Here is a 23,979-nt window from a genome sequence, read left to right as displayed (position 1 = left end):
ATCGTGGAAACTGAGTCTAACATCTCTTCTGTGCTGTTTCTGAGTAGGGGCTCTGGAGCAAATGGTAAAGGATGTCCTTGAGTACATGGATGCGTGTTATCGGACAATGTTATACAAATTCCTGCCTCTGCACATAAACCGATTTTATACTTATCTAATGTGCAAAATATAGACATAGACTAAGAGTAGAAACTACGTGGACCCCTGCATTAATAGAACGTGCATGTACTGCAACATACGTGCGTACTTTCGGGGGGGTGATACATGGTATTTTATAAACTGGGCTGCTCCCACAGCACAGCTTATAAAAAGCAAGCGTAACTTTAGGGGCACCTGCTTCTGCGTATATGTGCCGAGATATGCATACTTTAGAAAATTACACTCTAACTGTAAATTAGCAAATTCTGCTAACATCCTACGACTTTAATATAAAATACGGGGCTGGAAAGGGAGAAAAGGAGTGTGAATTGTATTTAGATCAGAAGGGATACGAGAACATATGCACTGACCTAAAAGTGAGAAGCTTAATGGCAGTCAGCCATTATGGAAGCTCAATGTTTTACAAACATTGGAAAAGGAGGCAACTGCCTAATTCCAGGGGAAGCTGCTATAGATCATGTGCATGCGGTGATATGAGCTTGAGACTGTTGGTGAATCTGCAACAGGGACTGAGAATTAGTGTGCATGTGAATTTACCTAAAAACAGGAGAGAGACCTGGCTGATTTACGGCACTTGCAAAGTGTAAAGGCTTCCAGAGAACTTCTGGTAAATAAAGCAAACATATGCAGCAATAATGCTGCATGCAACTGTCAGGCAACTTGTCTTTGGATTTTAAGTGTGATGCTAAAGGAGCATGGCTGCCTTTGAAAATTTGGAGGGAGGGGGCTTCAAAGTGAGGATCATATATATGGGCGCATGTTCTAGGTTTCAGGGGGTTATAAAAATGTATGCACATGCCTTAAAGGTAATGGAGGTACAGCATTAAGTTTAATCTAGAAGACTACTGGAGGCATAACAAAATAGTCAAAATATTAACAGTGGTAAACTGAATGTAGAAAAGTTAAGATGTAGAGAGGCAATAATAGGGATGTGCTTGCGCTTGAAACAAAAGAGAAAATGTCAACAATGAGTTTTGTTTCATTTTCAAAACAGAATGAAAGACAAAAAAAACAAACAAAATTTCATTTCAAAAAAATTTGGCTGCAACCAAATTGAAAAAATAATTTAAAAAAAAGTCTTTGTCCCAGTCATAATCCATCTTCTTCCCACCAAAATCGCTTCAGTGAAAGCCCCCAGGATCCCCACCTCAACCCTTACCCCACTGCATGTCTTCTGGTGGTAGGAGTGATCCCCAGTGCTCCTGCCCTGCAACATAATAGCACCATCCTCGGGTTGACTGGCCATTTTAGAAAGCCAGAGCAGTGAGGCAGGAGCGACTGGAAATTGCTTCCACCCCAGGAAGATCTGTGGACCAGCAGACCTGCAATGGGGTAAGGTCTGGGGTGGGGGTGATCCATTTGTTTAGTTTTGTTGTTCAGGGGTTTTATTTCTTTTATTTGTTTCTTTTTGCTTTGGTAAATTAAACAAAATGGAACAAACAAGAAATAAAATAAAAAAAAACAAAAAGCAAAATGAAAACCAAAATAAATGAACACTTTTTACTGGATACACCCCTAGGCAATACTCAAAACCCCTTTTTGCAGGTAAAAAGAGGAGTTTTGAATACTGCCCATCCTGTCTGCTGGTAGAAGTATGCACATTGTTTATCTATGTACACTTCCACTCGCGGCGTTCCCCAGGAATGGAGACAGCAACAACGCACGCATGTCTACAGAAAAAGCAGGCACAATCTGCTGGTAATTTTTCTAGGGTGAATAATCAAAGCAAAAACCTATGCAGACTGTTGCTTTATTGGTGCAGAGTATATCACAGATAAAAGCACCATGGAGTTTTCACTAATATGGGCAGTTTTGATTATTAACCCCGAGATGTGCTGAAATGCTGGGATCTGAGAGGGGTGACACAGTCTCAATATGAAGTTTGCACTAGCTGTTTATATCTGTTATTGATCATGGTATGGAACCAATTTAAGGACATGTGTAAGGGAAGTGATTCATGTATGACATACGAGAACATGAGTGAATGGGATTAAATGAAAAAGATGGCTGTTTACAAAGGAGGGAAGGTTTTGTTTAAATTCTATACATTTCTATAAGACTATTTTAGGTCAGCATGCTTTTCTCTCTCACCAGTTTCAGCAACTAAACACATTAATTCTGGGGGAAAAAAAATACACATTATACTTACCCACATTGTTCTAGCATTTGACTTTTTGATCTTTCTTTAAAATGTAACTTCTTCATTAAGGGCTTATTAAACAAACAAACAAAAAAAAGCCACACAGGAAATGCTACCTAAGAAACAAAAAGACCTAGCTGCACAAAACATATCCAGTCATTATTGAAAATCAACAGGAGGGAAGCAATACCTGAAAACGTGAAGCTTAACCTCAAGCAGAGGGAAAGGTCTAGTCAATTATCACATGCTGAATAATGAAGACTGAACAAGAATTAATTTAGTTGGCAGGATACATCCAAGGTGCTATTATTGGAAAGCACTACGAGCCCCTGCTGAAAGAGAAGAAACGTTTCCCTAACTAAATTCTCTTTTCTTCAAAAAAAATCCAGAGCAATTCCTAGCATAAAGCTTTCTCAAACTTCAACACAAGTCCCTGGTCTGTGTTTGTGTGAGCCACATAATTAACTTACCAACTTCTGTTCCTTTACCCAAAGTAAAGGTTAACCCATAACCTTTAAGTCCATCCGTGGCATCGGTTGCTATTACAACGTAAGCAGCAGAATAGTCAGGGTCTGTGTGCTGCATTTAAATACAGAAACAAAACGATACAGTTCTTAAAATAAGAAAACTCACACAGTATAATAGCTTATAATTTAGGAACATAGAATATGATGGCAGATATGGAGAAATTTAGTTGTACCGGTTCATTTCCTCTCCTTGAGTCCTGCTAGACCAGTCCAGACAAGTGGGTTTTACTCCACTCCCCAGCTGATAGAGACAGAAGACACTTTTTTTTTTCTGTGACATCATTGTTGGATAAAGGGAGATGCAGACTGGGCCCTCGTCACTTACTTCTGTCAAAGCAATGGAGTGAGCCCCTAAATCAATAGGACCTTACTCTTTCCAGGAGAAGATAACCTATACCAGCATCCCCCAGCAGAAGGAAAGAGGGGAGGATGATAAAGCTGAACAGATGACATGTCCCTAAGGAGAGAACTACAATCCTTATGCCTCCCAAAAGGATGAGAGAGAGAGAGAAACATATATGTGCAGTTGCTGTGTTCCTGGACTGGTCTACTAGGACTCATGGAAAGGAAGTTAACAGATATCTCTACATTTCACTTTGCTTATCATTCTGCTAGACCAGTCCAGACAAGAAGGGATTACCCACGTTTAGACTAGACTAGTCAGATGGGAGGAAAACAGGGTTGCTCTGTCTGCCCAGAATGCATCTGCCTTGGCTTGTATGTGCAGTGTGTAACGTTTAACAAAGGCATGCAAGCACAACCTGGTAACTGCAGTGTATCTAGATATAACCACAGCTTATGATACCGTGGCACATGGAACTCTCTTCCATCGTTTTCAACAGTTAGGAATACGAGGACTAGTCCTTAATTGATTCTCGTCCTCACTGAAAGGAAACACATTTTATATTAAGATAGTAGGTCAGAATGGTATGAATTAAGGTGGGGGGGGGGGGGGCCAAGGATGCGCTTTTTAATGTTCATTTGCTCCCCTCTGTGAGATGATTGGACATTTAAGTGTGGAATGTAGGGTTTATGCCAATGACCTGCAATTATATTTTCCTGACAATGATTCTATAGCTGTAGCAATGAATAAAGTAACCGACTGTTTAACCACAATAAACAACTGGATGGAGGAGAGTAATTTAGCTTTAATTTGGTCAAAACTGAGTTGTCATGTTTTACAAAGAAGAATATTGCTCCTCGGATTGTGATAATTTTCTCTCCGACTAAAAGGAATTAATATTCCTGTTAAACCACGTGTAAAAAATGTAGGTGGTGTTTTTGACCCTCAATCTAATTTTTTACCACAGTTGAGAACTATTATGAGATCTGGTTTTTACAAACTCGGGATGTTGCAACATATTGTGTTTTGGACAAAAAAGATTTTCCTGCCCTGGTATGGGTGTCTGTATTGTCAGCTATTTAATGCTTTATCTATATAGGACTGCCCGCATCAAGTCTCTGTGATTTACAAATTTTACCAAATTCAGCTGCCAGGTTGATTTTGAAAAAAAAAACAAACCACACTCAGGGGTCATGTTATCCCCATGTTTCGAGACTTACACTGGTTACCTCCTCCCACCCCCCAAAGAATTCAATTTAAAATATTAGTTTTAATTTTTTTTAAAGTGTTAAAATGAAGGGTCGTTACTGCATCCATATACTCCTATTAGAATGCTTCGTTCTCAACAATTTGGTTATCTTGAGGTGCCCTCAGTTAATGCAATATATTTAGCAGATAGTAGGAAAAGAGTTTTCTCTTTAATAAGGCCTGTATTGTGGAACAAGTTATCCCTTGAATTACAAGCTATTACTGATATTAAGATATTTAAGAAAAGTTGAAGACTTCTTTATTCCAGAAAGCATTTGGAGAAATGGAAGGTAATTGATTGGTAGTGCAAGAATGTGACTGATTGAGAGGAACAGTAAATTATGCAATAAAATCTGCACATGCATATATTTTTATATTTGTATTAGTATTTTATTATGTTGTAACCCGCTTAGCCCTACTGGTTTTGTTATACGCAGACTATAAATGTTATTAAAATACATAAGATATTCAAGTGGCTGCTTTAGGGATATTTTCTGGAGCCATTGCAAAGGATTCTGCCCACGATGAGTGGCCCTTAATGAAATGAGCACAGAACACCTCTGGCACCTGACAGCCTTCCAACAAATATCACCTTCTTGATCCATCTGGCCAGAGTAGCCTAGGAAGCTGCTTCACCTCTACAGGAGCAGCCAAACAGCACAAGATGTATGTCCGTTTTTTGAAAGGGGTTCATCATCATCAGATATCTGAGAAGTATGTGTTAGACATCTGAAAGATGGAGTCTGCTATCTTTACTGTGGCATTTGCTCTCCAAGAAGGCTGGCAATGAGAAAGACTGAATGAGAGGGCAACATCATGTAAGAGGATAGAACCAGCCAAAAGCTAACTGCTGCAGCGGGAAACACCAGGTAGGGTCTCTGCAACATAAAGTCTATAATTCCGAAATACTTCTAACAGAGCAGATGGCAACCAGAAAAATATTTTAAAAAAAAGATCCTTTAGAGAAGCCTGTTTCACAGACTCAAAGGATATACCTCCTAGTGAACTGAGGACCAAATTAAAAGGTTCCAGTGAGGATGCGAGCTACATCTGGATGCATAGCCACAGAATGTTTGATCTCACTTCTGAGGCAGGAAATAGCTGCAACCTGCACCTTTAAAGAACTGAGTGCTAGCACTCTGTCTTGGTCTCTCTGAAGGAAGGTCAAGATGGCCACAATGTCTGCTCTATACAGTGAAACTGACAGCTCCTCACAAAAGCTCTCCAAGAGGTGCTATACCTGAACATACACCAAGGAATTTGAAGTTTCATGGGCTTTGTCACAATAACTAAAGGGGAGTACCACACTTCCTGTGCAAGCAAATCCATGCCTCCCAACTACTGAAGAATCTGTTGACCTTGGAATTCCTGTGTGTTGCCATCAGATCCAAAAAAAAAAAAAAAAGAACACGCCATTGGCCCACTATTAACTGGAAACTCTCCCGGCTGAGTTCCCCTTCCCTGGTATCCAGAATGCTTCTGCTGAAAAAGTTGGCCCAGACATTTTAGACTCCTGTGATGTGAACTGCAGAAATATGAGCCACATTCTGCTCCACTCACTGGAACAACAGATGTCTCTCCTGGGCCAGCCTGGAACTCTACGTACCCCTTTCTTTGTTCACATGAGGTGGCATTGTCCGACAACACTAGAACTGACTTTCCATCAACTAGCACAAAACTAGCCTGATAGCCCTGGTTTCCAGCCTGTTTATGGACCATGAGGCTTCTGAGAGTCACCTGATCGTGACAGTGATTCCCTCCCACCAACCCACTGCATTTGTATCTAAGTTTATTTACTACAATCAGGAAGGGAAACTCCAAATCCATCCCTTTCAACAAATGTGAAAACATCACCCACCCCTTCAGAGTGTCCCTTATTGGAAGCAACACAGGCAGATGAATTTCATAGCTCTGAGTCTTGGGGTACCAACAGGATAGCAAGGACAACTGAAGGGGAAGTATGTGAGCCCTGGCCCATGGAACCAAGTCCAAGGTGGCCACCATAAGTTCCAAAAGTTAGAGATAGTCTCAGATTTTTTGAACCATTTAAGACCAAAATGCTCACACTCGTGCCCCTATTTTGGCCACTCCTTTTTTGGTTAAGAAGATGCATCCTATTTTTGTTTCAAACTGGGCACCCAAGAACTCTAAGGACTGGGAGGGGCTTAGCCTGCTTATTGAATAGTTTACTGCTCAACGTAGGTGTTCCAAGACCTGGACAGCTCTGGCAGAAGTCAGTTGATTGTCGTGGGATGATTTCACCCTTATGAGTCAATTGTCTTCCCTGCAGAAGGCTTCCAGAATTGCAACCATGGTGAACGGGGTAGTAGCAAATCCAAAACAGTAAAGTTTGAATGGAAATGCTATTCTAGGACACAAAATCTGAGAAATCTCTGATGATATGCCTGAATGGGAATATGGAAATAGGCCTCTGCCTAATCCAGGAACTCCCTCTCCTTATTGCCACTATAACAGCACGAAGAGTCTCCATTCTGAAACAGGGAACCTGAAAACACTTGTTGACCCCTTTCAGGTCCAAGATAGAGCAAAGAGACCCATCATTCTTTGGGAACACAAAATAAATTGAGTATCTTCCCTGGCTCTGGGCCTTGTTCAGAACAAGAATCATAGCTTCCAATCTTTGAAAATTTTCCAAGATTGCTCTTCTACTTCTCTCCTTGCAATCTATGTGCAGGGAACAATGATAAAGGCTTTGGTTATGGGAAATGCAAACACTAAGGAATATCCCTTTTGCAGAACATGTAGGACCCACCCAGCTAACTAATGTGGGTCCACTCTCAGTGACTATCCCCCAGAATTACTTTGGAAGGACCCACCGAATCTCATTGGGATGACTGAACATCTCCTGACATGCCAAAGGTGTCACTCCTTGGCCAACATGAAAGGAGCAATTCCTACTGTTAGAATGATTCCCCCCCAAAGGGGCCTGCTTCCCTTGCCTGAATCTTCTAAATTCTCAGAAACAACTGCAGCTCCTGGTGCCCCAAGGCCTCATCTTAAGGAAACCTCTACGGCTTGTATTCTCCCAGATCCTTGACCAACCTTTCTAGTACTTCACTTTTAAAGTGCAGCTCTAAAAGGGGTGAATAAACATCTGGACAAAGATGAAACGGTAGATGTGGTGTATTTAGATTTTCAGAAGTCGTTCGATGTAAAAATGTTGATTTGTGAGGCAAGACTTCCCTTGGGTAAATCCATGCTGGCTGTGTCCCATTAAACCATGTCTATATAAATGTTCTGTGATTTTATTCTTTATAACAGTTTCCACAATTTTTTCTGGCACTGAAATCAGGCTCACCAGTCTATAGTTTCCTGGATCTCCCCTGGAGTCTTTTTTAAATATTGGGGTTGCACTGGCCACCCTCCAGTCTTCAGGTACAATGGATGATTTTAATGATAGGTTACAAATTTTACTAATAGGTCTGAAATTTCATTTTTGAGTTCTTTCAGAACCCTGGGATGTATACCATCCGATCCATGTGAATTACTACTCTTCAGTTTGTCAATCTAGCCTACAACTAATTCCAGGTTCACCATAATTTGGCTCAGTTCATCTGAATAGTCAACCTTGAAAACCATTGCTGGAATGAGTATCTCCCCAACATTCTCGACAAAGGGGGAGTTGTTGGTGGCCGGACATCGGACTTATCAGCAGAGGCAGGAGTGGCAAGATCAAGCCCAGCAGTAGCAAGCAGTCCTGGGCGGGAAGAAGACGGTGCTGCCAGCAATGGTGATCGCTAATACCATTTACTGCGGCCGACCGTCTGATTCCTCCTGCAATCTCTGTCCTTCAGTTCCAGGTATCCCCTTGGCAATGAGCAAAAGCGGTGACTTCAGAGGCAGCAATGCCACTCTTCCATATCGGAACTCTCCTCTTTGACAGTATCTACTTTCCTCTCCTTTGGCGCCTCTCTCCTCTCCTGCAACTTCCCTTTTTACAGTAAGAGTGGCAGAGACAAAAGCAGCATCTTCAATTACCGGCATTAATGTGGATTGATCCGTGGATAAGACCATTGCAATTTTAAGGATCAGTTTTTTGGCCAAAATTTTTCGACTTATACATAAGTATAATTTATTTATTTAAGGTTTTTCTATACTGACATTCGTTGTTGGACATCATATCGGTTTACAGGCAACATGGAGTCAGCAAAGCTTTACAGTGTAACCAATATAATGCCAGCATATTAACAGGTAAGTGTGAAGCAATAGGACAGCAAAAAAAAACAAAAAACCAAACACACAAAACTTCACAAATTGCATGTTATTTCAAAGAAAATTTCTGTGTGTCTTTGTACGAATGTTATGTCAAGGGGGAAAAAGACCTCAGAACCTCTATGCCCGTTCTAAATAGAACATATAGGAAAATTGGTTCTTACCTGCTAATTTTCGTTCCTGTAGTACAACTGATCAGCCCAGACTGCTGGGTTATACCACCCTTCCAGCAGATGGAGACAGAGAAAAACTTGAAGGGCACCCCTGCAAGTACGATGCGCCACCTGCAGCCCCCTTCAGTATAAACAATATCAAAGCAGAATTAAAGTGGGAACAGGAATCCAAAAGTTAAATCGTCAAACCAAATTTATGAGACCCAACTATGTACAAAATAAGCGCATTTGTGAAATCTTCATCCTGCTGTATGGTGTAACAGAAAAAAATCAATAAACTCAAGCGGAATCAAAAAAATGGGTGGGCATCTGGGCAGATCCGTGGTACTACAGGAATGAAAATTAGCAGGTAAGAACCAATTTTCCTTTCCCTGTACGTACCCGGATCAGCCCAGACTGCTGGGATGTATCCAAGCTGCCTTACATGGGGTGGGACCTAGAAAGCCCCACTCAAAGCACACTGCTGCCAAAGCTCTCCGAGTCGGGAGCCCGAACATCCAAACAGTAATGCCACCCTACACCTAACACCTTGCCACCCTACAGATCTCCTGAGGGGAAATCATCTTTCTGCCCAGGATGTCACCTGAGAATGGAGCGAATGAGCCTTAAGACCCTCTGGAATTGCTCGCCCATGACATATGTACACTGAAGCAATAGCATCCTTCAACCATCAGGCAATAGTAGCCTTGGAAGCTTTATGCCCTTTCCTAGGACCACTCCAAAAGACAAAAAGGTGATTGACAGGCGAAAATCATTAGTGACCTCCAAGTAACTCATCAGCGCCCACCTGACATCCAAATGCTTCAATTCACAAGCATGTGGAGAATTCTGATCCAAATCCGGGAATGCAGGCAACTCAACAGACTGGTTCACGTGAAAAGCCAATACAATCTTTGGCAGGAAGGACGGCATGGTCTAAGAGAAACGCAAAAATCGGAAAACCTAAGAAAAGGTTTGCGACAAGAGCTGAATTTCCGAAACTCTCCGAGCCGAGCAGACAGATACCAAAAACACCGTTTTGAGCGCAAGTTCCTTCAGAATGACGCACCTGAGCGGTTCAAAAGGAGGTTCACACAACGTCCTAAGGACCAAATTCAAACTCCAGGATGGACAGCTTGACGAGGTGGATTCAAATGCTTAGCACCTTGAAGGAAAGGAACCACATCCGGATGAGCCACTATGGACGCACCGTCCACCTTTCCACGTAAACAGCCTAACGCCGCTACTTGAACCCGTAGAGAACTGAAAGCTAGCCGCTTCGCCAAACCCTCTTGCAAGAAGGCTAGAATGTGGACTATCGAGGTCCGCCTAGGGGAAACATTCAACCTACTACACAAAGAGTCAAAAACCTTCCAGACTCGGACATACATAAGAGAGGTGTAAGTTTTGCGAGCCCGCAAAAGAGTGGAAATTACCGAATCCGGTTACCCCTTCTTTCTCAACTTCCACCTCTCATAAGCCATGCCGCTAGACAAAAGTGATCCACCTGGTCGAAAAATACTGGATCATGCTACAGGAGATTTGGAAGATGACCCAGACGGAGCGGTCCGTCCACTGCAAGGTTAAGGAGATCTGTGAACCACGGCCTCCATGGCCATTCCAGAGCCACCAGCATCACCTCTCCCGGATGGGCTTCTATCCTTCTCAAGACCTTGCCTACCAGAGGCCAAGTAGGGAATGCGTAGAGCAGAATGTCGCGAGGTAATGGGAGGACAAGAGCGTCCACCCCTTCCACTCTGTGCTCTCTTCTGCAACTGAAGAAGCACGGCGCCTTGGCATTCCCCCGAGTCGCTAGTAGATCCAAACGAGAATCCTCCACAGATGAGATATCAACGTGAATGCATCGGACAGCTCCCATTCTCTGGGATCCAATCTCTAACGGCTCAGAAAATCTGCCTGTACATTGTCTACCCCAGCAATGTACAGGTGAATTCCCTGGCTCCCAGAACTGTACCCTTCCCGGATCACCCGAATCCGGGAGACCTCAGGAGGATCTGGCTAAGGAACCTGCACGGGAGGAGGGCCCAGCCCCAGGCCGCCCCGGAGGAGGCTCAGGATCCCCACCCCCCCCATGGGCATAAGACTAGCTAGATATACCTTATGTAACAGCAAAATAAAATCAGCCGAAAAAGGATGCTGGCCCTTTAAATTTTCCCGAGGGGGGGTTCCCAAGGGAGCAGGGAAGGCAGGAAATAAATTGTGGGGAGACCCGGGGCAAAAATCCTGCGGAAATAACTGAGGGAGATTCCCCTCCCCCTGCCGAGTTATCTGCATCGGCATCTGCAGCTCCTAAAATGGCTGCCGTTCCTGCGTTCCATGGGAGCAGGTCGAGTACCACGAGGCAGCATCGGGGTGCCTGCACCACGGACTGATGCGCCTGCCTCCCCCTTCTGCCAGCCACTGCCGCCGGCAGGCCCTCTCCCCCGGGAAGACACCGGGAGCAGAGGCTATCTTGGGAGAGCCGTGCTGCCGGCTCCCCGCAGGCTTTACAGGCCAAGGCGCGCAGCATCGCCGTGCTGTAAAGGAGGGGAGGCCACCCAAAGTAAACACCAGAGCCCAGGAGGCCAAAGAAGAGCAGCGCAGCTCTAAAAAAACACCAAGGATTGTTCCTTTTTTAAATCGCGTTGGCCTCACCAGAGCACAACCCACCGTTGTCTCTGGGCCAGGGGGGGAGGGACTGGCCCACTGGTAAATCCCACCCAGTCACTCACTGGCTGCTGTTTCTGGTACACGAGAGCGAAGAGAAAACTTCCCGGCAGGCCTACCACCGAGGAGAAATGACTCGGCTCCTCGGGAGGTCCGGCTTTTTTTTTTCTCTTGAAACATTTTTTTTTTAAACTTTGTTTCAGCCAGACAAATTAAAGGATTCCTGTCACTCTAATCTTTTTTTTTTTTGGTTTGTTTGAAAAGAATCAATTAGCCAGGATTGCAGGTTCTGCCACCTTCATCTGCTGGAGACAGAGAAATATTGAAGAGGGCTGCAGGTGGCGCACCCTACTTACAGGGGTGCCCTTCAAGTTTTTCTCTGTCTCCATCTGCTGGAAGGGAGGGATAACCCAGCAGTCTGGGCTGAGCCGGGTACGTACAGGGAATGACATTTTAACAGGTCATTTCAATCATTGGTCTTAAAAAACCTCCAATCACCCAGTTCATCAATTTTATTATTTCCAAAAATATATTTTCTTTTGTATTTTTTATAATATACACTTAACAGTTCATCACTCGAGCTATGGATCCCATCAGCAAAATGTCATAGCATTTGATTGCTTAGATTTGCTATAAAGATGTGTCTGACCATAAAATCTTCCTTAAATTAATCCCAAGATTTTTAAAGTGGTTTGGTCTTAAGAAGAATATTCCTTAAAAATAGGCATCCAATAAACATTTTCAACGCAATGAAGAAATAGGACTTATCTGACTCAAGATATCGCTCAGACCCATCATCTTCATATATTGCTTCTTCCTAACAATCCAAACTGAGCATTCTTGAACTTAGTTTGATAGAACCCAAAGAAACTTGTTCATTCACCAAGCCGACATCAGCTAACGTTCCGCCATTTGGCTGTACCAAGGCATAAACTGTATAGACAATATGTAGCTGCTTTGAACAATTATTAATTTAAAAAATGTTTTTACAAAAATCATTAAATCCTCCCTATTACCTTTGTAGAGGTTTTCAAATGTTAGGAATTATTAGGAAGGGAATGGTGAATAAAATGGGTGATGTCATAATGCCTCTGTATCGCTCCATGGTGAGACCATACCTTGAATACTGTATGCAATTCTGGTTGCCACATCTCAAAAATGATATGGTTGCACTGGAGAAAGCACACTGAAAGGCAATCAAAATGATAAAGGGGATGGAACGACTCCCCTAACAAGAAAGACTTAAAGAGGTTAGGGCTGTTCAGCTTGGAGAAAAGACAGCTGAGGGGGGATATGCTAGAAGTCTACAAAATCACAAAAGGACTTGAATAAGTAAATATGAATCAGTTGTTTAATCTTTAGGATAATACAAAGACTAGGGGGCACTCAATGAAGTTAACAAGTAGCTCATTTAAAACAAATATGAGAAAATTCTCTCACTCAATGCATAATTAAGCTCTGGAATTCATTGCCAGAGGATGTGGTTACATTAGCTGGGTTTAGAAAAGGTTTGGATAAGTTCCTAGAGCAGAAGTCCATAAACTGTTATTAATCAATAAGGATTAGAAGCTTGGGATCTATTCATTTAATGTTTGGGTACTCGCTAGGTACTTGTGACTTTGTTAACCACTCTTGGACACAGGATACTGGGCTTGATGGACCCTTGGTCTGCCTAGTATTGCATATCTTATGTTCAATAAGTTTGGTTTTGATTGTTCCTATTGCTGCTTTCACCTGTGACCTAGCCTGATCCACCTGCCCCAACTTGTTGCTTGCCCCTTGACTATAATTTAACTTTGCCTGCCTGATGGCATGCCTCCAAACAATGCAAAAATGTGTCTTGCCTCAGCCCTGCTTGTCTGACTATGCTTCTGCCGCCCGATTTTGTACTAGTGACTTGGTCCTGACTGTCAGCTGCTGTTTGTCCATCTCCAGTCTGCGACAGCAGCTTACTGAGGTAGGTTTTAGATGTGGTGTACACAACCACAAAGTTTTGGGAGGCAACTAGAGGCCACTGAAAGAGAAGAGGCCCTAATAAGGTCATACATATAATGTCTACCAAAATGGCAACTAATTCCAAATGTGTTGGCTCTGGACTTTTAGAAAGCTGCTGAATTCAGCAGTCCACAGAGCACCATATCCTCCATGAATAGGAGGACCATATGGCCAGTGCTGGTGCCAAAAAGGCCTGATTTAGGAGGGCTTCAATCTTCCCATCCCGAGGGTCCTTGAGAGCCAAGGCATCTGCTATTGGTATAGTAATCTTGCATGTTACAGTTGCTACGAGAGCAACTCAGAAGCTCCTCTCCTTGTTCGCCGTGGGTAGGAGGCACAATTTGCTCATAATCGTACTCTACTTAAGCCTTCCCTGTGGGGATTCCCATTCTGCCAGCATCATGCATGTCAAGGCTTTATGAAGAGGAAAGTCCTCAGCGGCCTGCAGATTCTCTCCAAAATCAAATCTCACTCTAACTTAGAATCAGACATCTTGCGTGAGGAAACAACTTGAGTAATAAGAGAGGACACCTCTTTCTTAAGAAAGAGCCTAATGACCGAGGAGCCCTCATCCTTGGAAAAGCTCGCCCCTTCCTCTAGGGAGTCCAGTGAATCATCTGAGTCTGGGTGGTAATCTATGCCTATTCCCCACGGGGTTCAGAAACGTCAGAGGTAACCAAGAAAGCCAAAGCACCTGGAGTCACCCTTAGTTGCTTTATTTATTCATGTATTTAAAATATTTATAAAATTCACCTATCCGCAATAGTAGGTGCCATGATGGTCAACAGGGATGGAACCTATGTCAAGCCCCAAGACTTGTAATAAAGCTCTCCCACCAGACCTCTACATAGCACAGGAGTGGCCAACTCCAGTCCTCACCAGCCAAAAAAAAAAAAACCAGGTCTGGTTTTCAGGATATCCACACTGAATATGCATGAGATGGGATTTGAATGCAGTGGAGGCAGCATAAGCAAATCCATCTTATGCCTATTCATTGTGGATATCCTGAAAACAAGATCTGTTTATGGCTCTTCAACCCTGTCACAGCACATAGTCAACAAACTCCAGGAAAATACATGCTGGGGGGGGGAGGGGGTAACCACATTCCTGGAGAATTTGCAGGTGCCATCCCCCTCAGGGTAGAGGGTCGAAGGTACCTGTCCCCCTGAGGCGGAAGCCTCTGAGGGCAAGGCTGAAGATGGTTGTCACCGCTTAGAACAGATTTTTAATTTATATTAGCAGTGTAAGACTATTACAACAAACACTGAGCAAGGAAGTTGGAAGCTGACAAACCGTGCATGCCACCACAGTGATGTGGTAAATGAAAAAAACCATCAGTTGAAGGGAGGCGAGTGTAGAGTCAAACCCATGGATCTGGACTGGTCTAGCAGGATAAGGAAGCACTACTTTATAACGCTGCGAAGAATCAGTCACTCTCTCATCTCAAAGGATTACTGTAAAGGCATTCATCTGAGTTTTACACAACTGCAAAAGTAATTACAGCAAACTCATTCCAAAATTGTTTTGAGCTATGCAAGTTGTTTTATAAAGAGAAATCATAATAGCCACTGAGGTGCTAGTTGCCAAAATGGCTATTTAGCTTAAGTGAAAAAGAGGTAAAATGCCAAGTGTTAGCCCGATTTGAAATAGTTCTTAATGGCTGTAATCATTTAATTAGTCACTACAGTTCCAGCTGTCAGATCCAGGATCAGGTCCCTAGGTGTGCTCCTCCCCCTTCTAAACTGTTAATAAACAAGGAGGCCCTTTCAGCATTAACATGAACTCTGTCATTCAAACTGGATAATTCCCACCTGGGACCATGCCCCAGAAAGTTAATGACAGAACCTGTAATACGTACAATGCCTACTCAAGCCAATTAATTTTGTCCTTTGGTACACACCAGGCTCCAGTTTAAAAAGGTGTACCTAAAATGTCACAATCATCATCTGCAATTACTGCCCACCCTTGTATGAATTAGTAACCAGACTATGCATATTTAAACAAATTTTTGATATTATGCTAAATTGAAGCAGAAAACTCCTATGAATATAAATTATCAATAATTAAGTATTAGCGAATTAAAATCTTGCAGTTTGGGGATTTTGTTCAGTAATCTGCCCGTTTCTTAAGGGGCTCTTGCCAATTCTGTTTCACAGTAAGACACAGTTTTAGTTAAAAAAAACAAAAAATGATTAACACAAGGAATCCCCAGAAGCCCCCTCCAGCACAATGCAACTTATTTATGACAAGAAAAGCCAGGGAAAGCAGGGTCTTATTTAGAGACCTGGGTACTACATACTTTACCCACCAATAAAATGGAAGAAAACCTTTAAGACATCAGGCCTTTAATGAGTATTTATCTTGTTTACAAGTATTTATATACTGTCCTTCCAAATATAATCAGGGCAGTTTACATAATTAAAACATACAGAGTATAAATAAACTTCAATAACCTCTCCCTGATTAATTGTGCCCCCATCACACCCAGCAGATTTGGATAGGAAGAGGCAGCAAGATGTATTGCCAGTATACAAGACACTGGGTAGGGAAGAAGAGAGCAAACTTAGTTCAATGCAATAGCGACTATTCCTTTGCACACAATATCCAAAATGTCAGCCACACATTGCAGACATATTTGCCAAAGGTGTCCAGAATCTTTGGCCAATTTGTCGAATTCTTAAAACATGGTGCTCTGCAGAATATGAAAATTCCTCCCCCCCCTCTAGAGTTTTTGTGAAGATAAAATACAAGTTGTTTTTGTTTTTTTACCAGTTCCACTTCCACCTCAATGACAGAAGAGCTGAAGGAATGTCCTGCTTGCTTCCCAGTCTTTTTTTTTTTTAATAATGTGCTAGTTTTGCCGCTTGTGGCTATTTTTAATCCAAGGTTGTGTTTTTTGTAATTAACTAACAACTGATCTAATCCTATTTTAGATAGGTTTTTCTGGGATTTTCAGAAGTGTTCTGGTACTAAATTGCCAAGTACATTTTTGCTACTTATTGAGGAGTGGGTGAACTTAACTGCAGGTGATTGTACTACATATAGGTCAGAAGTGTTTTGTTTTTTTTAACCTGAACACACATATAAACTTCCTTAAAATATCACCAGCAAAAAACTAGCAGAACATACATTTACATAAGTAGTACCTAGGAGGATTTACCTCCATGTCTGAAAAACAAAGGTAAGGAGGACATCTTACTGCATATGATATGATCAGAAGTGGCATAAGGTGGCCATTTCTAATATTTGGGTATTCACATTCATTTCAAACTACATTAAATTATGAGAAATGCAAAGGAAACTACTAGAGTCATATGTAGCCTTATGAAACAGGCTACATATTTTAAAAGGTATATTGATAAACAGAAGAAATTGAGAAATACTAGACTTAAGTAGCCAGCTCGCCCCAGTCATTCATACCATAGTCTAAATAAATCAGGATATTTGCTCTGTTGAATCCACAGAAGACCCAGGGGCCAGCGGAAAATTAATTTCTTTATACTAACAGTAGACATTGCCATAAATAAGGGGCACCCCTTTAATCCCAACAAGACCATATAAACATATATAAGAAAATATAGTTAGGCGAAAAAGAAAACCCAATGGCAAGATCAAAGGAAGTGTCGATACAGCCAAGCAAGGCTGGAAGTTTCAGCAACGCAGCCAGTTAGCTCACTGCAACATAGGAAGTGTTTCTACTTTGTTGGAAACGAGTTTTGTAGATTGACATCTTGGAAATATAGCTTTACACTAAGTATGAAGCGTTTCAGCTTCAGATTTTGAAGCTCCTTTAAAACTGTAGATTGCATCTTAAATCTAAACCCTCACAAAAAAGGCAATCGCCGTCCAGCACGTTACGTTGTCGGCCGCAGACAGAACCCGTGAGTGGACTCGGGCGGGGCTAGATAAGGCGGCGGCAGGAGGGCGGAGAGCACGGAGCTCTTACCATAGCATCGGAGCCGTGGAGGCCGGCGGAAGTGGGGAAGCGCACGTCCGTAACGGAGAGCCCGATCACCCGGCCGCGCGCCATGCTGCCTAAGGCCCGCTACCTAGCCCTGCCTAGAGTTCTCGCGCCGGTCACGGGACCGAAACTCCCCGCCCCCTAGCCCATGGCCTTTAACTGCCCAGCCTGCCGCGGTTGGTCGGCGCCGTCCCGGCCCTGCGATCTGATTGGCTCTTTGCCTTGTGAACGGGAACCGGTTCGTATTGTCGGATGCCAGGGGCGGAGGAGCTGCTCGTCTTGCTCGAACGCGCGGGTGAACGAGGGACGGATACGAGTCGCGTATTATTGACTAAAAAAAACAATTAAACGCATAAAGACTGCGAATCGATGCATGCGCGCAGCAAAATGTGGCTGGAAGGGGCAGAGGCACCGCTTTGGCAAGTGTGGAACAAGTGACGAGGTCGCGCTTCCCTGCTTTCTCCTTCCTAGAAAATATTTAATTTATTTAAGAAACGGCTTTAACCTCCTTTGCAACAGTTGCTCAAGGGGGTGCTTAAACACATCAATTACTAAAATCAAACACATAATACCATAGATGTCATAGTCAGCTATGTTTTAATGAGCCATAATTAAAGGGCAGATTAATATCAGGGAGAGAGGGGGAAACGTTATTTATTTATATTTTTCTTATTTAAATTGCTCATTGTTTTACGAGATTGGAAATTCTTTAAAAAAAAAAAAAGAAAAGGCTAAAGGGAGCCTTAATAGATTTTTTTTTAATGTTAATATTTTTAATTTTTTGTTTGTTTTATATTGGCTTATATGGACCTTGCCTATGATTCTTTTGGTAAAGGGTTGGAAAATGTAAATAAATAACATTAATAGAATGCAAGGCCCACTATAAGCAAATTAAAATCTTGAAGAACAATAACAATACAAAAATGACAGTGATTGGTGTTAGAAGAGAGAGAAATCATATAAAATAATTATTTATATTCTGCCTTTCATGACACTTAAAAGTGTATTACATTAAAGTACGGTCCTTAGAGAGCTTACAGTCTTATGTCCACTTCGGCTTATTGAACTAGCTCAGCTATAATTGTAATTTCCTTAACTAAAGCTGGTCATGAACAGGAGTGTAGGACTAATTTGAGTTTTTCTCAGGGGAACTCATTCTATTACTTGATATAAACAACAAGCAAACAAATCCTTCTTGGAAGGAAGGAGAGTGAATACAAGTTTAGTTTTATTCACGGACTTTACGTATGGGTGTCATACAGAAGTAGGCACACTCCCACAGGCTCAAGCAGTACATTATTGTATACACTTTTTCTTGCTTATACAAGCCTCCTTTTTCTCTTGTGTATGTGCAAATGCCCTTGCCCAATAAGATATTGTTCATGATGCCTTTGTCTATGTGCAGTTTCTAAGTGACGGTTTTCTATGCAAAAGTCCTTGCTAAAGCCAGGTGTGGGGAGGGGGACAGTCTTATCTCTGCTTGCTTCCTTCCAACTGCTAAAGGAGCAATATTCCTCTCTCTCTCTCTGACAATCCGTTGTTCACATGCTCCCTCCTCTGTTCTACATGTGCTACTCTCAGCAGATTGTGGCTTCAAATTTGTTCTTATGTTTCATTGTTGCCAAGTAAGGAAGCGGGGGAAGGGGGTTGCTGGGTTTCTCTTGCAAATTGCTTGCATGCAGCTAGGCTAGTTTCTAAGAATTTGCAGTTTCTCTCATTAACTCTATTTTATAAGAAGCAAAGAAAATAAAAGAAAGAAAAGGAATACACTATATCCCTATCTTAACCACTGAAGAATCAACACTTATGAGCCCTTGCTCACATTACTTATGTTCTCATTCACAGCCTGATGCAATACAGTGTGCTCAGCCAAGCGGACTGGTTAACTAGTGGTTGGATGTGCATTTTATTTATTTATTTAACAGCTTTTCTATACCGACATTAAAATACATATCATATCTGTTTACATTTTAACGTAATAAAGGTGGAAAATTACAATAAACAGGGAAAGGGGGAACAGGGCAACTGATAAATACAAAAGGAAGCACAGAGGCGAAATTTAGCAAAATGAAAAATGAAAACTAAAGAGAATACAGTATGCAAAATGTAAAAACATATCTACACATACACAAGCAGTAGTAAGTGGCTACATGGAGTCATCAGAGAGCAATTGAGAGGTGTCATGGAGCGACGGGATGAGTAAGGTGCCGGGGAGGTGTATAGTAGTCAAACGAGGAAAATGAATCACCAGGAAAAGCCTGGTGAAAGAGCCAGGTTTTTAGCATTTTTCTGAACTTAAGAGGGCATGGCTCTAAACAAAGGTTAAGGGGTAGAGTGTTCCAGTGGCCCCGGACTGGCCAAGAAGGCCATGGTATGTAAACATGTGAAGACTTCTTGCAGGGAAACCTCTGTGCCTTCCTCCACACAGGGACCTTCTCCGGTAAGGACCGATCCTCCAGATTCAATCCAAGCCCTGGAACTGGCTTGCAGAGCAGTTAAAAGCACACAGAAAAGTAAGTACCTGCATGGGAAGGAGAGAAGTTAAATTTAAAAGGGCAGACGCGTGTCCACAACCCCTTATGCTACAAGGGGATTAATGCATGCAAAATGCATATCCAACTACACATGAAGCTAATGGCACATCACATTAAAAAAAAAAATCTATGCCCAGCCTGCACATTTTTACCCTCAGAAATTAACACCTGCCCGGAGCAGGCCAAAAAGTGTGGCAATATTGTCAGAGGAACAAAAGGAGGGCAACCTTTAAAAAAACAAATTTGCAGCGGACAGATTTGGAAACTCAATTAACGAGTGTCCCTTTTCCTAATCCACTGACAGCCACCTTTCCTGGGCCCCTGCTGCTGAGGTGTTAAGGGCATACAATTTCCCCTGGCGCCTCTTTTACTGCAGCAGCCAATTTAAATATTAAAATCAGGCACCCCGGAGAGATCGATCGCCATTCGTTGGGAGAGCGGGTGCTCAATCATGAGCACCTATTTTTCCCCCGCACAGATATTGCATCGGCCTATCAGTTACTTATGTTCCTCTCTGTCCTTTTAGGTTTCTTTCTGTTTTGCTGAGGGAATATTTTCCACTTTTTTGTTTTCATGCAGAGAGTGTTTTAGTTTAACTTTACTCCCTTTTTAAAACTCACTGGTTAGTACTCACTAACACCATTCTAACTTTTCAGGTGGGAAGTTTAAGCTTTTTTCTTATTTTATTTATTTATTTCGTAATTTTTTATATACCGCAGCACGTTAATAACATCACCTCTGTTTACAATAAAACAATAAACCAGCAACAAGCTTTACAATCAATATGAAATAAGGTGTACATAATAAATCTATTAAGAATAAATTAAGAACAAAATTAAGAACAAATATTAAGTATAACTAACAATTAAACTAATGATAATCATATTCCATTGTTAATGGTAAGCCTAATAAAAGGGAGGTAAGAGCCCGATCCTGTAGGACTTTAGTAGCGAGAGAAAGAAAAAAAAAATAAGTGGGCGAGTGTCATTGGATCAGAGAAAAACAGGTACAAGTATTTGGCATTTCAGCAAAAGAAATGATCATTGAGTGTAAGCTTGTTCAAACAGCCAGGTTTTGAGGTTCTGCTTGAATTTCTTATGGCAGGGTTTTAGACGCAGATCTGTGGGCATTTTGTTCCAGATGTTGGTTCCCGCAATAGAGAATGAGCGATCTCTTGTGGAGACGTGTTTGATGTGTTTAAGTGAAGCAGATGCAATTTTGGCTTGGTGCATTTTTCTTATTGGTCTCTTTGATGTGTGGAAGATAAAATGATCAGAGAACCATTGCATATCTTGGTTATAAATCGACTTATGAATGAGGGTGAGAACTTTGAATAAAATCCTAGATGCTATAGGAAGTCAGTGAAGGAACATGAGGGCTGGTGTAATGTGTTCATGGCGGTGAGTATTAGTGAGTAAGCGTGCTGCAGCGTTTTGTAGCATCTGTAATGGTTGTATAGTGTTTTTAGGGAGACCTAGCAGTAAAGCATTGCAATAATCCAGTTTTGACAATATTGTAGCTTGTAACACTGTCCGGAAATCATGTGGATGTAGAAGCGGTTTGATCCGTTTTAGAGTTTGTAGCTTGAAAAATCCGTTTTTGATTGTAGCCGTGATGAATTTCTTTAATGAGAATTGGTTGTCGATGATAACGCCAAGGCTGCATACTTGTAAATTGAGAGAGTCCGATGGTGGATGTAGAGTAGGGTTGGCAGCAATGTTATTGTGTGATGTGATGATGATGAGCTCTGTCTTGGTTGTGTTTAGTGCTAGGAAGTTTTCTGTAAGTAGTTTTTTTTTATTTCCACCAGGGCTGTATCCCAGATTTTTAGAGCATTAGGTAGGGCATCGTTGATGGGGATGAGGATCTGAACATCATCTGCGTCTATGAAATGTGGGAGATCCAGTTTCACCAGAAGTTGACAGAGAGGAGATAGGTATATGTTGAAAAGTGTAGATGACAGAGAGGATCCTTGTGGAAAACCTTGAGCTAGTTTTCTGGGTTTCGAAACATGGCAGTCTATTTTAACACTGTATGTCCTGTCCATCAGAAAAGATTGGAGCCAGCATAGGGCAGTGCCTGCAATGCCAATTTGTGAGAGGCGGGAAATGAGGGTATTGTGGTTGACGGTGTCGAAAGCAGAAGAAATATCAAGAAGAGCCAGTAAGTAAGAATGACTAGTATCGAAGGTTTTTAGTATTGAATCTGAGAGTGAAACTAAAAGGGTTTCTGTACTATGGTTCTTACGGAATCCATATTGTGATGGGAAGAGTAATAGATTTTCGTCTAGATATTCTGTGAGTTGCTTGTTGATGACTTTCTCCATGATTTTAGACAAGAAAGGGAGGTTCGAGACTGGACAATAGTTGGCAGGTTCTGAGGGATCCAGGTCATATTTTTTGAGTGTGGGCTTTATAATTGCGTGCTTGAGTTGTGTTGGAACAATACCAGTCGAAATAGATTTGTTGATAATGTCAGTGATGGGAGAGGCAATTTTTGTAGGAATGGAGAGTAGTGTTTTTGTTGGCATGATGTCAATCGGGTGCATGGCTGGTTTGATTTTTTTTTGAGGATCCCTTCAATTTCTGATGTTGTTGTTTCAAAGTTTGAGAGAGTGGATGAGGTGATCATAGTGTTAGTGGTCAGTAGGGATACTGGTGGAGAGGGAGAAGTAAAGCGAGCCATGATATTAGCAACCTTGTCGTGGAAATAGGAAGCTAGCTTCTCACATTTATTTTTATCCTCGTTGCCTGGGTTGATGTTTATAGGTGGGGTAACTATACTAGAGACATATTGGAAGAGGGCACGTGGGTTGAAGTGGTATTGATGTATTCTTGTTGTGTAATAGTTTTTTTTGGCTTCATCTGTCGTTTTACGATACTGGTGGAGAAGCGATTTGTATTTTTGTAGTTGTGCTGGATCTTGGTTTCTACGCCATTTCTTTTCCAGTTTGCGGAGTTCAATTTTCATTATTCTAAGATCTGTGGTGTACCAGGGTTTTTTATCTTTCTTCTCCGAACAGATCTCTTTCGTTTGTAGAGGGCAGAGTCGATTTGCAATATTGCTGGTAAGTAGATGCCAGGAGGAACAGGCAGAGCTGGCATCAGAGAGGTCTAGTTTATGGAGATCTTCTGTAAGCGCTTCAGTGATTCCTTCAGGTTTGCATTTTTTTCTGAAATTGATGGTTCTTTTCTTAGGGAGTGGCGTGTGGGGGTTGCAGTTGAATGTGCAGCGTGTGTCGATTCGGTAGTGGTCAGACCATGGTATGTGGGTGCATTATATTTAAATCTGTTTATTGAAAAAGACAAACACAAAAAAAAAGAGAGCCTGGAGCAGGCACAATAATCCTGCCACAGACTCATAACAGCATTTTGCTTTTTTTTGTCTTTGTTGCTCTACATAACAATCTTATAATAACTATTTAACCCAGTGTATTTCTCTTCAAACATTTGTGTAATAAACATCAATTGACTATCAGAAAGGAGTTCTGCAAACCTTCATGCTTAAGAAAACATAATCAGAAAATCCCCAAGCCTCCCAACCCCCCCCCCCCATCCCTATAAGATACTGAACCTCCTCATCTGAACTACTAAAAGGATAATATCACGTTCACTCATATATTAGTAGAGTACTGCCTAAGATCGTCCTGTAGACAATTCATTGAGAAGCAACCTACGTGCAAAAGGAGACAGAGTTAAATATACCTCCCATCATTTCCCGAAATCCCTCTTTTTCTTGAAACATTCAGTTTTGTCAATATATTTATCCAGTACACATGTTTTATGAACAAGGTTTCTGTGTTGTGTCAAAAGTCGGCGGATTGGTGGATATCCACTTCTGCAGTATACATTTCTTGCCTAATTTCAGGCCTTCTCATGACACCCTCCACACACCGACTAACACACTAAACGCAAATTTCCTAGCGTGTAGCAGATGGACTCAGGACCAATGGGTATAGTGTACTCCTGATAGCAGTTGGGAGACGGAGTCAAATTTCAATCTGACGTCAGCCTATTTATT

The 23,979-nt window shown here is 41.9% G+C and overlaps 1 protein-coding gene across 3 annotated transcripts in view; it reads right to left on the bottom strand.

Annotated features, from left to right (window-relative positions):
* ENOSF1 (enolase superfamily member 1) overlaps positions 1-17,581 on the bottom strand; it is a 137,742-nt gene extending 120,161 nt beyond the window's left edge. For 2 of the 3 annotated variants that reach the window (XM_029591094.1, XM_029591095.1), the window contains exon 1: positions 17,411-17,551. Coding sequence is in view for 1 of the 3 variants with exons in the window: in XM_029591093.1 (XP_029446953.1) it covers positions 2,770-2,878; positions 17,411-17,494 (193 nt within the window). In the remaining 2 variants the exon portion in view is untranslated. Of the gene's footprint in view, positions 1-2,769; positions 2,879-17,410 lie in introns of all 3 variants that reach the window. The other variant, XM_029591093.1, reaches the window with a different exon arrangement.
* Between the last annotated feature and the right edge of the window lie 6,398 nt (positions 17,582-23,979).

Source organism: Rhinatrema bivittatum, chromosome 2 (assembly GCF_901001135.1).
Source record: "Rhinatrema bivittatum chromosome 2, aRhiBiv1.1, whole genome shotgun sequence".
Lineage (NCBI taxonomy): Eukaryota > Metazoa > Chordata > Amphibia > Gymnophiona > Rhinatrematidae > Rhinatrema > Rhinatrema bivittatum.
The sequence above is the reverse complement of the archived record's forward strand: the minus strand, read 5'-3'. Positions and strand labels throughout refer to the sequence as shown.